Consider the following 17087-nt stretch of genomic DNA (forward strand, 5'->3'; position numbering starts at 1 on the left):
TTGGACCATGCAATGACATTAATTGTTAATCCTTAATAAAAATTTAAGATATATACTTGAAGTGGAATTTGATCTATGATAACTCTTTATAATCATTTCTTATGCAGGTTTGTGCTGTTTTCATGCATGCAGTATTGTTAACTATGATAGATGGAAGGCCATCTAAATTTCAATTTTCAACTTGCTGCAATTTGATTCTGATTATGGAGCTTCTAGAACTACAAAAAGATGTGGTTGGAATTTTTTAGAATTTGTAAAAGAGGAATGAAATTATGAAAACGAAATGTTGGGAAAATGATAGGGACTAACCGTATCTGCAAAACTGACCCTGTAGTGGACCACTTCTATTAAATTAATTTTTCTCTTTTTTTTTATGTGACTATCTAGTCTTAGGTAATCTAATGTTAGAAGAGCCAAGTGTCTGATAATTGTTTTGCTTCATAATCTAAAGGGATTGAAAAACATTAGTTTAATTAGAGTTAGATTCTCCCTTGGGTTTTGGCATGTGCATTATGCATAATTATTAAGAAACCATGTTCATATATATTCAAATGTTATTCTAATATATGTATATATATGTCGTATTCAAATAGCTACAATGAGGAACCAATTCATATACCTTACGAAGACATACCTTAGTTTTCTTTCTCAATCGAAACAAATATCTTATTTGGACTGGTTGGTTGATGCACAGTAACATCTAACAGTCTTGCTTTTACCATGTTCAAGTACATTGATTGATACTATATCAAATTCAAATATCAATTTTGAGCCTGCTAGTACGTGTTTGACAGATTCACATGAATCACCTCCTCTTCAACCGGTCAACTTTAAAACAAGACAGCTTTAAGAGAAATTCTCCATTCAACATTTATACCAACAGACTTCCAACCCAATATGTATGGATTAAGTGGTTGCATACCAACATGTCTCATGCCTCAAACCCAAATAAAACAAAAATCTTATATGGCTACACTATTCTATAATAGTTTCAGATACCATGCAGGGGCAAAGGCATCAGCAAAGTGATAGATGGAGGGGCTCATTTATAAATACATCTAAGGGTGGAAAAAAAAACCAAAAAATTAAACCGAACTGCTAAACTATACCGAACTAACCCAAAAAAATGAATCACTACTAATAGTTCCGAAACTGAACTGATCAGTTCGGTTCGGTTCAAAATAGGTTGGTTCGGTTTGGCTTTACCTTCTTAAATTTAATTTCGTTTGGTTTTTTTATATTTTTTACAATGGTACCAATAATAACAATTCGATTCAGTTTGAAACAGTTCGGTTCGATTCAGTTATTTTAAATTTATCAAACAATTCAGTTTGATTTGGTTTAGTTTTCAACCCGAACCGAACCATGTCCACCCCTAACTACATCATTGCAAATTTTAAACTCACATAGGTTGGTTTGGTCGTCTAGACTTTGGACTTTGGAGTGTACATCTTTCAAGGTCTCGGTTTTCAATTCTCGAGATGTCAATTAATGTGATTTAGTTCAGAGTTTGTTCTGACTTTAAATAGGTCTCGCTAATAGACAGTATGATTGATCCCCTAGATTAGTCGAATTTTCCAATACCGAATTTTCAAAAATCATTGCAAAATTTAATTATTTCTGGTGCATTTAATCACAAAAAATCCCATGGTTAAAATTATACTTTCCCACGAGGAGAAAGCTATAAAGAAGTAAATTCAAACAAAAATAATATAATGATTGAAGCTAAATTGTTCACACAGAAAAAAAAATGATTGAAGCTCAATTTCTTTATAAAAGCAAAAAGGTAAGTGTTACAATTATTTCTGGTGCATTTGAAGGAACTGCGTGATAATTGCAACCAAAATGAAGAACTGGCAGGTGCTAGGTCCCTGCAGCCATCAAACTGCATCCACCTCTGATGCCATGTGAAGAATACAATACTTTTGTTTTTTCTTCACTCTCTAGTCTTTGGAATCTTCACTCTCTACCCTTATGTTCTAAATATCTAAAATACCATCTCATTTTTATTTTTATTCTGTTTTAAATTTTTGTTGACAATGAATTTCACTATTTCCTATAGTTACTGTTGAAAATAGATAATATAAAATTATTTTGATATTTTTATAATTAAAATTCTCAACATAATGGAACAAAAAGAAACAAAAAATCAAACCCTGTCTAAAATAAAAGAAACAATAAACAGTCATGGCCTAATTTTTCTTTCATGGACACTTTCCTCTATGTGGAATTCAAAGAACATCCTTTTTTCTTTTGACGTGATTATATCCATGGTGAGTCCAAAAAAAGAATTCATGTTTTGAACTTCTGGTGCACCAATCAATCACATAAATTTAGAAAATGGGTTACCAGAATATCTAACTTCCGATTAGGAATTTTGATGAAACGGGTGGAGACAATGAGTAAAGAATCTAATTTCCCACTGGAAAATTATAAATGTTTCTGAATCACATTGAATTTACTTGATCCGAACCATATTTTAAATCCCAACTTAAAAAAGTAGTTCGTTCAATTAATATGTCTCCTCCATTCAATATGGCATTTTCAAATGTACCATCCAAACTATATTATTAGAGTGATGATAACAAAGTTTTCCCAGCTCAATAATACAGACTATAACAAACAAAATACTGCTATAAACTAGATTAGAAGTTATATGCCCACATACTTCTTCTTTAACATTAATTTGTGATCTAGCCAACACATGCCACTACCTTCTGCCAAAGATTAATTCAGATGCAGAGATTAATTCAGATGCAGTCTACATACTCTACTGATATATCAATAATTCAAATACATAAGTCAAAGAACAAAGAAACAGATTATGAAAAGGTTGAGTAGGTGTTCAAATTAATATATATACAACATTAGATATTGTAAATTTGAAGGGATATCATTCAACCCCAACAAATAAAAAAAAATATAAGAAAATAAAAAACTGTGGAAATAAAAATGTCACTGAAATAAAAATGAGAACACAATTCTTAGTTCTTGCCTTATACAGTCACTCATAAAGAAGACAATCTGAAGGACAAATATCATTGCGAAAATGCCAGGTTTTACATACATGAAACATTCATCTTACCTTGAATTAATCGATATAGAAATATCCAACCGGTAGAATGCTAACAATATTTCATTCCAATCCATTCTGCTTCACTGTGATCCATTTCTTTCCATTCCATTACACTTCCTAATAAATATCCAAACAAAGCCCAAGTATTGATAACTTTCTTACTTATTGTTTTGAATCTCGAGTTCAAGGAAGTCAAAATTATCATCATGTCGCACCAAAAAGGGGAAGACGTGCAAACACAATTGTAATGCAGATCATAAGATCTTGTATAAAATACAAAATTATATCCACAAACAGATGTCAACGAATATGATCTTTGTAGCATCGACACATTTAATCGTAGACGTGTTTGATGTCCGACACATGTTTGTGTTTGACACTGACACGAAACTGACACATGTACATTCGATTAATTCATTTTGTCAAATTAATATCGGTGTCGATGTGGCAGTTCCGTGCCTAGGCTACATAAAATATAACAAGTTTATAGGAAAAAACTGTACAACTTGAATTAAAAATGCATAAGGCCGCACAAATGAAGAAATGGCAAAGGACTAAATCTACAAAGAGATAGGCAAAAAAGAGAATTGGTAAGGAGGCAGAATCAAGAACCGCGAGACAAACATCAAAGGAGAATTGCTTAATTTAACAACCTTATATGAATTGCTTAATTTCTCAAGATAATGTAGGATGGAATGATAAAGTTCAAATTTAACCTTACATGAATTGCTTAATTTCTCATGTTGTTCATGCTTATATAAAAATAGAAAATTAATCCACTATTAAACAGCAAATAAAACAATTGCCGTTTGGCTGAGAAATGAGAGTAACAAAGGTCACTGCATACCTCGCACTATTGCACAGACTGACCAAGCTCACATAAATAAAGCCGGAAAAATAGAACTCAAGATGGTCCCTTTTCTTCGTTCTTTGATAGCTTCAACTAGTCTGGCTGTGGTGATTCAGAATTTCCATTTTTCTTCCAAAACCTCACTCTTTTTCTTCCCAAATTGTGACTCATCCTAACCTGAAACTCTAATTTGCAGAATCAAACCCAGTCCAGTTAACTTCAGAGTAGACCAGGTTGGGTTTTCAGAACCTTCAGGTTTCCAAGTTAAGGTTAGTAACCAATGGTAAGCTCGGCAAACTTTTCTTGAGTGAAATTAAAAAAAAATGTCACCTGCATATGTTAGCAACAACAGTACTATCCTTGCCCAACCTCAATGGACAATATAATTTGTAATCAACAACAAGTTTATGTGTCAATCTCAATCATAAATTATCGCCATTTGATATGCTACAGTTCGACATAATGAACATACAACAGGAACAAAAATCCTAAAGAGGAACATTTTATTCAGTTGGAACATGGATATTCAATTGTAAAGGGCAGAGCAGAGCAGCCCGGTGCACTAGCTCCCCCATACGCAGGGTTTGGGAAGGGGCCCTGCCATTTGGTGTATTGAACGCAACCTTACTGTGTTTTTTACACAAGAGGCTGTTTCTAGGACTTGAACTTGTGACCTTTCAGTCATGTGACAACAACTTACTGCTGCGCCAAGGCTCCCACATTTGAGAAATTTTAAATAAAAATAATAATTTTAAAACTAAGTGTCAAAGACAAGTTAATCCCACATTTGTTCTGTGGAAAGAAATATCAGTTTCCCTCATTTCAGGGCATTTTCAGCAAACTTGTAGAAAAAGAATCAAGAAAATTCCATAAAACTGCAGTATTAACAAGTTACATGAATAAGAAATGTGCTTGAAAGAAAAATACATTGTCATTTAAGAAATGGTCATCTTTAATATCCAGGGCAAAAAGTGTTCTGAAATTCATAATGGTGAGTATTATAGTCCAGCACAAGTAAGCAAATTAAACTCTATTCTTAATACTGATTAAACAATTCAATGTTAGCCATAAAGCCTAGAAATTGTGTCCAATTTTGACGAAAGAAATGATCAAATATATTTCATGCATCTACTTATATTTAGCTAACAACATACAACTGTTTACAGGACTATTACACCATTTGAAGCATGTGAATTATTGTTGAGATCCCAGATAGACCAGAGATACGGCAAAACTAATCCTTATAAGGCTAGAGCAATATCCATCTCTTGAGCTAGCTTTTGAGATTGAAGTAGTCCTATAGCCCTATTTCTAAAATAAAACAATGACTACAGGAAGAAAAGGGGTTATAGATGTAAGACAAACAAAAAAAACGGATTTGCTACTTTTCAAAATGAGTGAGTTTGAACTGATATGGTTCCCTTTAACGATAGAGAACCCCACCCCCAAAAAAATCCAAAGCAGAAAGACATATGTTTTCACTCACATCTTATGATTACTCACCAGCTAATTATGAATTTCAAAATGTAAAATATAGATTACATGGTTTTCTGAACTTAGGTTAATGCACTCACTCACTTACTTTTCTATTATTTTCTAATATATCCTGAGAAGGCTTCAACACACATCATGGACACAATCACAATTCTAATCTATTGCAATTTGCAATGTTTACAGTTCCATAATCACCAGCTAAAAAATAAAAGCAAAACATGAATCAACTTAGACACTAACCAACACAATTAACAGCAGAAACTCTGAAACAGATAAAAAATGATGGAAATTTGAACACAATTTACTTCTATTTTCAAATTACCAAGTACTAACAGAATGCTTTTTACATCTTTTCGGTAGGCTACAAATCCAATACTATTCTTAAAGCTTAGAAAATTGATAAATATGCTTAGCTATTTCATGTTGGATCTATCAAGCAGTCCGAGCCGGTTTTTAAAACCATGTTCCGGTTCCCTTTCTCCCTCTTCCCTGGAATCAGACATTTCCTGTTCCCTTTCTCCCTCTTCGCCCTTTAAAGCTTAGAAAATTGATAAATATGCTCAGCTGTTCGTTGGGGCCATCTAGCAGTTCATTCCCTTTCTCCCTCTTCCCTGGAATCAGACATTTCCTTCTAAAGCTTACGAAAAATGATACAATTGCTGAATTTTAGAATCATCTAACTAATACAAGAAAAACAGAAATGGCATTGCTCGATCCAGGAAAGCAGCATTCCAATGAATAATCATTCTTTTCAGCTCTTGAGAAATTTAACATTCAAACAGAACTAAAAAGAACAGTGTGTACTCACGATTCGAATTCAAGTGACAACTGACAAAACAGATTTCTACATGAACTCTGAAGGCGAACTAGCATCAGGTTTCACATTCCCCAAACCACCACCATGATGCAACACCTGAGTTGGCAATGTCCCTAAACCAGCACCACCCAACCCATCATTCCCCGAACCAAAAAACTGACAAAGTATTCTCGCCATAACACCAAGCACCTGCATTTGATTATGACACGCCTCAGCATGCATCTGCATCATCTGCTTCTCATGTTCAATCTGCATAGCCACCATCTTCTCCCTCCACTCCATCTCCTCTTCCTCCATCTTCTCCTCCACCTTCCTCCTCCTCCTCTTCTCCTCCTCAAGCTCCTTCTCTAACCTAACCCTCTTCTCAACCTCCTTCTTCACCCATATTGCCTCCAACTCCAATTCCCTCTCCCCACAACAACACTCGCCTTTTCCACTTGAAAACTCAAATTCCTTCCTTTTCCACTCCTCTTTCTCCTTCAAAAACTCCCTCTCCCTCTTCCTCTCTTCTCTCTTCACCATAACCTCCCTCAATTTCAAAACCTTAACTCCCAATCTCTTCAATTCTTCTTCACTAACATCTCCATCGCAGTCATGGTCCTCATCACCATCAGAATCATCAGAGTCATCAATTTCAGTCTCAAACCCTAAATCACAAAAAAAAGAGTTATTACTATTATTACCACCTAAGAAACACAAACACCAGACACACGCTAAAATAACTATTACCATCGTTAAGTTTAGGTTTAGGATGAATTTTAACATCACCAAAAACACGTTTATAATTAAGAAAATTCTCCCAATGAATAACCCCATCATTCCAATTGAAACCATGATCATTGGATTGAATCTTGTGTTTAACACCAATATACTGATGACGCATGTTTTGAACTTTGATCGAAACGTCGCGCCACGACCATTTGAAAGGGAAGGTGGTTGGATCGTGAAGATGGTGAACGGCGTTGACGTGATCGGCGATTGGTTTGAACTTTTTTTCACGGGTTTTGAGTTTGGGGAGTGTTCCTGAACGGTGAAGTTCGGAGTATTTTGTTAAGAGGGTTTGTTCTTCGAGTTCTGACCATTTCTTTCGCTTCATTGTTGGGAGGATTGGTGATGGATGAAGATGAGTGAATTTGTTTGGACTGAGTTCTTTGTTGTTTCACGAACACAAAGGGGAAGAGTCAAATGATGTTGACTATGTTTTTACTTTGTCCTTTTCATTCATAGTCACTCATTTCATTTTTTAGTTCATGGTTTTGATTCTACAATTTATAACAGAGTTTAATTTTTGTTTGCGATGCGATCGAGTGTAACAAGTAGATACATTAATTATATATTCTGATTTTTCATTACAATGTTAAAATACTTTCTCTTTTCTTTAACATGTGATATAAGGATAGAAGTTAAAATGATTCAACAATCATTTATAGGGAATTGTTGTTCCCACGTGAGATAAGGTTGTGCCACACTAATAAAATACGATTTTACCCCCTCGGTAGTTAATTGCCGAGGAAAATGTTTCATCCGATGAAACAGTCACCTGCTCCCCCTACACACTATTTTCTTCATCACCTTCATTTCCATCTCCATTCAATCCCAAAATTCATTTTTTTTTAATCAATTCTTGATCCAAAATCATTCAAGCATCAAGCATAGGAGGTATCAACACACTATTGACGTAAAAAGACAGGTATTGTGCATTTTATTCGATTGATTTTTTGGATGTTTTATGGGTATCTATGTCAGTTACGTAGAACCCTGTCATGGGAATCCTCGGCAGTTAACTGCCGAGGGAAACTTCGGTAGTGTAGTGCCAAGGAAAACCTCGGTAGTAAGGTGTCGAGGAACTCTTGGTGAAAAAATTTCACAACGAAAAAATGGCAGCTACTGCCAGATTTTCAATTTTTTTTTCTTTTGTTTTTTTTGTTTTAATTCATTATGGCATTGATGTTTATACATTACTTAGTTGTTAATTCATATTTATGTGTTGTTTAATTATAGGAATGGTAGAGAATGTGAAAGATGTTCTGGGAGAGACAAAACAAAATTTTATCGAAAATTCTGAAGATGTCAAACCGCCTAAGGTTGAAGCGAAACCAAACATTGATGGAGCTTCCGTCCATGTTGAAGTTTCAAAGTATGTTGGCGGCTCTGGTGTCCTCCCCACTTCAAGCCCACGAGGTCGACACGGCTAAGTTTTTTTCAGACGACGTTAAGACGAAAGATAGAGATGAATTGCTTGAGTGGGTGCGTCGTCAAGCAAATAAGGCGGGATTTACAATTGTCACACAAAGATCAAGCTTGATCAATCCAATGTTCCGGCTAGTGTGTGAAAGGAGTGGAACTTACAAAGTGCCGAAAAAAATACCGAAGCATGCGAGAACGGGCTCAAGAAAATGTGGGTGCTTGTTCATGATTAGTGGATATCAAAGTAAGCAAACAAAGGAATGGGGATTGAACATTCTTAATGGAGTTCAAAACCATCCCATGGAGCCGGCTTTAGAAGGACACATTCTTGCCGGTAGATTAAAGGAGGACGACAAGAAGATTGTACGTGACTTGACCAAGAGCAAGATGCTTCCAAGAAATATTTTGATACATTTGAAGAACCAAAGACCACATTGCATGACAAATGTGAAGCAAGTGTACAATGAACGTCAACAAATATGGAAGGCAAATAGAGGTGACAAGAAGCCGTTGCAATTTCTAATCTCGAAGTTGGAGGAGCACAACTATACTTATTACTCAAGAACACAACGTGAAAGTAATACAATTGAAGATATCTTTTGGGCTCATCCAACATCCATTAAGTTGTTTAACAATTTTCCAACGGTTTTGGTTATGGACTCCACCTACAAAACCAACATGTATAGGATGCCAATGTTTGAGGTAGTTGGGGTCACTTCAACCGATTTGACATATTCGGTTGGGTTTGGATTTATGACACATGAGAAAGAGGAAAACTTTGTTTGGGTTTTAAAAATGTTGCATAAACTTCTTTCGTCAAAGATGAATATGCCTAAGGTGATTGTTACCGATAGGGATATGTCTTTGATGAAAGCGGTTGCACATGTTTTTCCCGAAAGTTATGCAATGAATTGTTACTTTCATGTGCAAGCAAATGTTAAACAAAGGTGTGTCTTAGATTGTAAATATCCTTTGGGTTTTAAAAAGGATGGGAAAGAGGTGAGCAATCGCGATGTGGTCAAGAAGATAATGAAGGCATGGAAAGCTATGGTTGAATCGCCCACTCAACAGTTATATGCAAATGCATTAGTGGAGTTCAAAGATTCATGTAGTGATTTTCCAATTTTTGTAGATTATGCCATGACCACCTTGAATGAAGTGAAGGACAAAATTGTGAGGGCATGGACAGACCATGTGTTGCATCTTGGTTGCAGGACCACAAACAGGGTCGACAACGACGGCGGATTTATGTTTCAGAATATGGTGGAAGATAATATATTATATATGTATGTTCGTTCCATATGCAATTGCGTTGAATGTAAGTAAGGATTTAATTTAATGATGTGTAATGAGTTGTTTAATTATGGACACTTTGTAATGTTTTGATGAATTTCAAACGTTTGTTTAATTTTAACCAAATGTCGGTTTAATTTAATTATGAACAATTGTAAAAGATATTGTACTTATCTTGATTATGTCCGAGTTTCAATCTTGTATGAATTATTTTGCCTTTGGAAATGCTCTGGTTTAATTACAGGTAAAAACTGGCCGAAAAAATGGCTTGGAAATGTTTAGAATTATGCAGAACCCACTGTCTGCATAATCAGTTTTCCTCTGCAGTTAACTGCCGAGGGGTATTTGGGTAATTTACTTGTGTTTATCAGCCAACCAACATGTGTCAACAGCAATTCTCTCATTTATATGACATTTATAGGACAATTATAAATTTATAAAGAAAAGTAAGTATTGACATAAAAAATCAAAACAAGAGAGAGAAAGTAAAAACATAATATAAATATGAGAGACAAAATTGTCATAAAATGATTGTATAAATATCATTTCAAAAAATAAAAAATATTGTAAACCAGGTGGTAATATTTGTATTCTTGAATTATTTAGCTTTGGTTCGATTTTTGAACGGTTGGTATAGAAAATATTCATTGAGAGAGGTCGAACTCTAAAAAGATTAATTTCAAGTTACACACAAATATACCTTAGTTTTCTCATGGAAAAAAAAAATCCATGTAAAATGGGGTGACATAGAAAATGTAAATGTGTTTTTTTTAACAAGAGATGGCAAAGTCAAAAAAACAAAATTAAAAAACTAATCGAACATTTCTAGGCATGCAAGCTCCAAATAAATCATCAAAAAGGATTTTTTGGACCTCACTAGGAGACTCCAACACTATAAAATTAAAGTGATATGTAAAAATGTTTAAATTAGCAAGCCAATCAACACTCATGTTTCCTTCACGCCAAGTATGGTTGAGTTGAACATTCCAACCCATCTTCAGCAGCTTCTGGATCCGGTGAACTAAAACAAGAATATTCGCATTGAACTTGAATTTATCAGAAATCATATCCATCAAAATCTTTAAATCACTTTCCACTATAAGATGAGAGTAATGTTCCCTCCAAGCCATGTCCAAACCCAAATATAGCTCCCACTTATCAGCATGTAAGGCATCACAAGCTCCAATCTTCTTAGTGTAGCCTTTGATCCATCTACCGTCTGAATCACGAAAAAGACCGCCACATCCAGCAATAACCCCCATATCCTTGCAAGCACCATCACTATTAAGCTTGATCCAACCTTCTCGAGGCCGCTTCCAACCTATATAGATGATTTCCTTCAACTTTGGACCAATATGAATATGCTCCAAGTTACAATCTTCAATATCTTGGACAAATCTCCAAATTAAAGAAATTGGGTTATTCGGCTTAATAAAATCAGCTTCAAAAATAGTTTTATTCCTCGACTCCCACAAGTACCAACACGTCGTCATGAAAGTTGTCTTTTGATTTAAAGTGTTCGTCCCAATGTCTTTACGGTATTCCAAAAAAAAAAAAAAGCCCTTTACCGTCAAAATGCATATACCTTTTCTATGAAAATAATGTATATACCATTCAATTCTTTTATAAAATGTCTTTTTTTTTCGTCTAAAATATAAACTGAGTTTTCTGATATGATAAGTGGATGCTTATGTAATAATTAAGTTGATGACATGTTAACATAAGTTGATTTAGTTGGTAAATTGGCTCAGGTTTTAAAATGATTATGTTTGAATTTTGATGCTGATGTGAGAATCATGTTACTCTATTCGAAATGAAATATAAGAAAAAATGGTTGTTAAAAAGTTTGTGTATGTGGATTAAATTTTTAACCATATATATTGACCTTTCAGTTACCACTTTTGATATATTTTATTGTGGAGGAAGCATATAAGTATATTTATAAGCATTCTCTAGACTTCTTTAAAAAAAAAAAACTCTATACTTCTTGAGTCTTTCTCAAGCTCTTTGGATTCAACTCGCATAAATTAAAATTCATAAGAAATAAAAAACAAAACTAAGGCAATGACATTGAAAGAAGTTGTAAAGTGAGATTCGTCTCGATGGTGTCTTGCATCAAATTCAATTAAGTGCGAGACATAATAAAGGAGGAAGTAGATGGTTGAGGTCATCAAGTAACTCGGTTTGAATTTGATATTGAAAATGAGATTATCTTTAATCAATATTCAATAAAAAGAAATTATTGTTTTAAATGTAAAAAAATATATTACTTTCTTGGTTTATTTATGGTTTAATTGCACTTTTGGATCCCTATCTTTTCAAAAGTTGCGGTTATGGACCCCTAACTAATTTAAATACAAAACAGCCCTCTATGTTTTGATTCTTTGGCAGTTTTGAACCCCCAAGGCAAAAAAAAAATAAAAAAAAATTGACACGTGGCACCTCACTTAGAGTGCCACGTCAGCGTTGACCGAGTCAACAATGGACTGGGGGTCCAAAACTGACAAAGAATCAAAACATAGGGGGCTGTTTTGTATTTAAACTAGTTAGGGTGCATAACCGCAACTTTTGAAAAGATAGGGGTCCAAAAGTGCAATTAAGCCTTTATTTATTCATGAACTTAGCACAGGGATGTTAGTATTGGATTTGGATCCTCTCCGATGAGAATTTCACCGAATGCTCTACGGTGAAAATCTAAACCTTTAATTACCCTTTTAATAATTATTAATGCTTGCAATTAAAAAAATTGAACGGAGATGATCTTACTGGACTCTCCAGTCACATGAGAGAATCCCCTCCCGTTAGTTTTCTCCCATGAGTGGGGACTTCACTAATATTACCCCGTTTGTGGTTTGTGATTCATGAACCTGAATGTAGCAATAATCAAAGTATTTATTTTATTGTATCGACATAGACTTGGTTAATGATTCATTAGGATATTTATTTATTGAAAGGTGTGATATAGTAGTATTTAGATACTTGACGTTGTTTATTGACAAAATGAGTGAGGTGAAACAAACAATATACAAATTGTGTTGGGATTAAGTTTCATCAGTTAATTTACTAACTAATGTCTTGCCTTGATCGACCCTAAACTGCTTTTATTTTAATTAAATTTTAACCTACCATCCTTCATAGATCTCAATGTCTCGCATATAACCTGATATCATCTCTAGTCTCTTACCTCTGATATCTCACTCGGTTAGCTAAAAGAGAAACATTAAGTTCGGATGTTTAGCTTGATTTCTCGCAACTAACATTTACAAGTGAACTTACCCATGTCCCTTACATCGGACAAACAAAGCAATAGAAGATAGAAATCAATTCAAAGACAAACCTATAAAACTAATATACATCTACCCAACTAAATTCACAATGCCATGAAAGGAGCACAAGTAAACAGACAAGTTGTAGTTTCTTATAGCAACTCCTGGCTGAAAAGTTGCAGCACACAGTTAGTTTATTAGTTATTACAAGCATATTTTACCATTATACAATTATATTTAGTTTAAAAGAAATAGTTGGCCAAATTCCAGATTCAGTAACAAAATATTACCAACATAACCTGTATATACAGGGAAAGTACACGTGACAAACCATCCATTTGTACACGGGCTGATATATGTAGGAATCCACTCGATTGATAAATAATGGATTAGAAATACACATTAATTTTTGATATGTTCTGAAATTTGGTTCTAAAACCATATACTCGGTAAATGCTGGGAAGGTAAGCCTCAGGGTAATAAAGAAACTTACTTTCTGGCTCGGAATAATGCCTCATTTCCATAAACATGAAAAAGATGGTTTTTAAACAATTTAATCAGGGTATGGAGAGTTATGTACAGTCTCTTCCTAACTGCTAGATCAGAAAACCTCAACAAAAGAGGTATTCCCTGTTCCATACTTTGTCTTAGAGATGCAAACATGCGTGCTACATCAGATTCAACGAGATTAAGGTTTGCAACCATGGGGAGAGATGTGTGAGTGTTCAAGTGTTGACAATGCATAATATCAGCTATAAAAATCAAACAACATTATAATGTTAAATAGAATAAAGATGCTAAAATACGGTCAATGGTGACCAATACGTACCATTCGTCCACCTTATAGTTGTCTTATAATGACATAGACAAATGCCCTCTAAATCTATTAAATTGTGACTCTAAAGAACAATAAAAGACGTGAATAAAATAAATGCCGCCCTCATTTGTGTTATACCAAATGGTAAGGCATTGAAACTAGAAAATTAAATTGTAGCTGCATCTTAAACTCGACAGCCAAGATGTCTGGTACTCTAGCTTCCCATGTACTTCAAAGTTACACAAACCAAACCAAATTTTTCAAATAATAATGTGATTAATATTCGTAACTGAATTATAAAATTCTTCTACGTAAAATTTATCAAAATTGAATTCTAAGGATTATTAAAAGTCATAACACGTGAACACAGTTCCCCGTTAACCATTGCTTAATCCTTAACCTCGTCATGCAAATTCTGCACAGCCAACAACAACAAGTTCACACAGCTGCTGCGAATGTTGCAAATTGTGTTTTCACATGAATTTTTTTATTTTAAATCAAAGGTATCATTCATGTATCTGCGAAGACAATTCTCTTATTTAAGAGATTCACATCTTTGGGCAAATTTTTTTTCACAAAGGCTCTAGACCACATTAATGTTATTATTACTAATCAATAGAAGTTTTTTTTTTTTGGTCAGGTAATCAATAGAAGTTTTATTGTACTTCACAGATGCTTTGCCAAACAAAATTGTTATTCACATAATTAAGGAGAATAAAAATTAAATGAGACATACAATTGCCTAATTCAATAAAAGGATGGGGACATTGAACATGATAGTATATATATATATATTTTTTTTTTTTCATATCGTGATTGCTCAAATGTGAATGAATGTGATTAGATTTGTATATAGTAATCGTAATGAATACATATAATCCAAATAAGTATCAAACCATTATAGATTTAAATAGATCAGAAACTATGACTAAATAATATCTCAATTTTTCCCCAAAAAAAAAAAAAAAGAATTAGATCAATTTCAAACCTCAAATTTCTCATGCAGCATTAATTTCCATGTGTGACTTCAATGCCTTCACATGTCCTTCACACACGTCTACCATCACCACAAAGCTTCTTAGGAAATATTTCTTCACATGTCTCCATGAACGCTTCAACAATGACATGATGGTGACACTTTGCATTAAGCTGAAGAAAACACTCAAGTAATTCTTGAAGATCATTTTCTGAATAAATCTCTCTCTCCAATATCATTTGAAGTATAGAGTTTCGAAAATCTTCATACGGCTCCTTGGATTCCTTCTCAACGGCAATGCTATCTATGAGTTTTGTAGCCGGCTTTAAAATCCTATAATTATTATTGTTGTCGTTTGAGATGGTGGTGGAAGTGAAATCTTTGTCATGGGTGTTGGCGTCGTGGGAAGTGGTGGGAGAAGTGAGGGTATTAGGGTTTGTGTTTTGGTTAAAGGAGATTTTAGGTTTTTGAGAGGGTTCAAGTACGTTAGAGGGTTTTATTTTGATGCAACCACAGCTTTTGTTAGAGGAGAAAAGGGTTTTGACGAGGCTTCTCTTATTGAAATTGAAAGACATAATTAAAGGACTATGACTATGGTTTTGGTTATGAGAGGAATAAGGGTATACGTGAGAGGTATAGATGATGATGTTGTTGGTAAGATTCGTTTTCTAATTGAGAATAGGTTAAAATGTGAAAGAAAGAGGAAGAAGGTAGTAGTAAGGTTTGTGGTTAGAAGTTTTTATCGTGATAGTGAAGGTAGAGTCGTGGAATGTGGATAGTAGTTACATAAACATTGCACCGTTGCCGTCTAAAATTAAAATCTAAAAGGTCGATGTCATCATATTTTGATTAGTTTTTAATTTTATTTTTTATTATATAGAAAGAGGGCATAAGCTCAAACCAGAAGTCGTATCGACTTAGAGACAATCCAAACAATGTTATCAATAACTCTTACAAAAGAAAATAGTCTCTCTCTCTTTACTGTTGATTTCCGATTATGGTGATACCGTCTTCCTTCAAAAAATTTGGTTTGTCTCATTCTTTTTGCTTAAATTGTTCTTCTAATTTGTCTTTTATAGACAGTAGAAGATGTATTGTGTCCAGAGATCCAGAATCCTTTGTCTTCTATTGGTCGATATCCGACAGGAAATTCAATTTTTTTGTTTATTTGTGGTGTTGTCAGTGGTAAATAGTAGGTTTGTTTCAATCTTTTAGGGATTTTGTGGATTCATCGCAGTTATCGTCGAAGGGAGGGTATAATTTTACTTGCAATCTCTATTTTACCCCTTTGGTTTGAGGACTAGATAAGGATGTGTTTGTGATTCGAGTGGAGCAGGTTTCAATTTGTCATTGGAAAAATCCTTAAATTGTTTGTTGTCTGAGAAAATTGATGCATAATGGCCCTGGCCTTGGCAACAGGACCGTTTGTTCATAGCTGTGCATTATCTCCCATGACTTCTTCATCAAAAAGATATTGTTCTATGCTATCTCTCGCCTCTATATTTTTCTTCTTTCCATTCATTTTGAAATCTCGATAACTAGAAAAGATAAATTGTCTCTGTTTATATTCAATTATAGGATCTATAAGAATCATTTTTCTTTGAATCTTGGGGAAGTTTAAAATTAATATTTGTCCCACTGATGGTTTTATCAACATTCTTGATTTATATGCATTCTGACTTTGTATCTTATCTCCAATTGTAGACGACCGAATGCAGTGTTCATGAAGATTAACAGGATGTTGGTTTTGGATCAGCCTCATGATGAGATAGGATAGACCACATATAATTCGGTTGTAATCGTATAGGACTGTGTTTTATGGATAGTCTCACTAATCTGATGAGCTATTAATGTGGTTTGCGATATTTATTGTTTTTCTACTTAAAAACAAAGAGTGTGTTGATTTTGATTTTGCGTATTCGTATCTTTTTATTGGTAGGAAGGCTACTTGTAATGTTTGTCTTATGGCATGTGTAGTTTCTATTTAATTTGTCGTTTAAATCATATTTTTGAATCCTGTTGTATTACGTATCCTCAATATTATTGTATACCGTTTTATTCAGAATTGTGTGATGTCAATGTTGGCATCAACCACGTGGTGGAACATCAAACATGAAGTTACCGTCGTGTGGTCAGTTGTCGACGTTAATCTCATTTGTGGATCGCATGTTTTAGTATTCTTATTTTTGATGATATTCTGAGGTTAAAATTTAAAATCTGAGGTCTACGTAATATGTCAGTATTTCTTTCGTTGTGTTGATGTCGTTAGATTTGCATCCAACATTAGTTATACCCGTGCGTAGCGCGGTCA

The 17087-nt window shown here is 34.1% G+C and overlaps 2 protein-coding genes and 1 long non-coding RNA gene across 4 annotated transcripts; 1 reads left to right on the forward strand and 2 right to left on the reverse strand.

The window, feature by feature from the left end:
• Positions 1–5558: 5558 nt before the first annotated feature.
• LOC11436466 (stress response protein NST1) lies at positions 5559–7487 on the reverse strand. Of its 2 annotated transcripts, XM_024784628.2 has the most exons (3): positions 6967–7487; positions 6229–6884; positions 5559–6031 (listed from the first exon to the last, which is right to left on the reverse strand). In XM_024784628.2, the coding sequence occupies exons 1-2, from the start codon at positions 7331–7333 to the stop codon at positions 6265–6267; spliced, it is 987 nt and encodes a 328-aa protein (XP_024640396.1). In that variant the 5' UTR covers positions 7334–7487; the 3' UTR covers positions 5559–6031; positions 6229–6264. The 2 variants fall into 2 exon arrangements, with proteins under 2 accessions (XP_024640396.1, XP_024640395.1); XM_024784627.2 differs by having other exon boundaries at positions 5559–6884.
• A 7360-nt stretch (positions 7488–14847) lies between these two features.
• Positions 14848–15351, reverse strand: LOC11430116 (transcription repressor OFP10). The gene has a single exon (XM_024784974.1). The coding sequence runs from the start codon at positions 15349–15351 to the stop codon at positions 14848–14850; it is 504 nt and encodes a 167-aa protein (XP_024640742.1).
• A 301-nt stretch (positions 15352–15652) lies between these two features.
• Positions 15653–16803, forward strand: LOC112421784 (uncharacterized). The gene is made up of 2 exons (XR_003012033.2): positions 15653–15804; positions 16481–16803. It is a non-coding gene; the product is annotated as an uncharacterized lncRNA (long non-coding RNA).
• The last annotated feature ends 284 nt before the right edge of the window (positions 16804–17087 follow it).

The sequence above is a fragment of the Medicago truncatula genome, chromosome 5, assembly GCF_003473485.1.
Source record: "Medicago truncatula cultivar Jemalong A17 chromosome 5, MtrunA17r5.0-ANR, whole genome shotgun sequence".
Lineage (NCBI taxonomy): Eukaryota > Viridiplantae > Streptophyta > Magnoliopsida > Fabales > Fabaceae > Medicago > Medicago truncatula.

Coding starts and splice junctions, on each gene's coding strand:
- LOC11430116 (XM_024784974.1), bottom strand. CDS start 15,351: ATGTCTTTCAATTTCAATAAGAGAAGCCTCGTCAAAACCCTTTTCTCC.
- LOC11436466 (XM_024784628.2), bottom strand. CDS start 7,333: ATGAAGCGAAAGAAATGGTCAGAACTCGAAGAACAAACCCTCTTAACA. Junction 6,885..6,966: donor TAAACCTAAACTTAACGATG/GTAATAGTTATT, acceptor TTTGTGATTTAG/GGTTTGAGACTGAAATTGAT.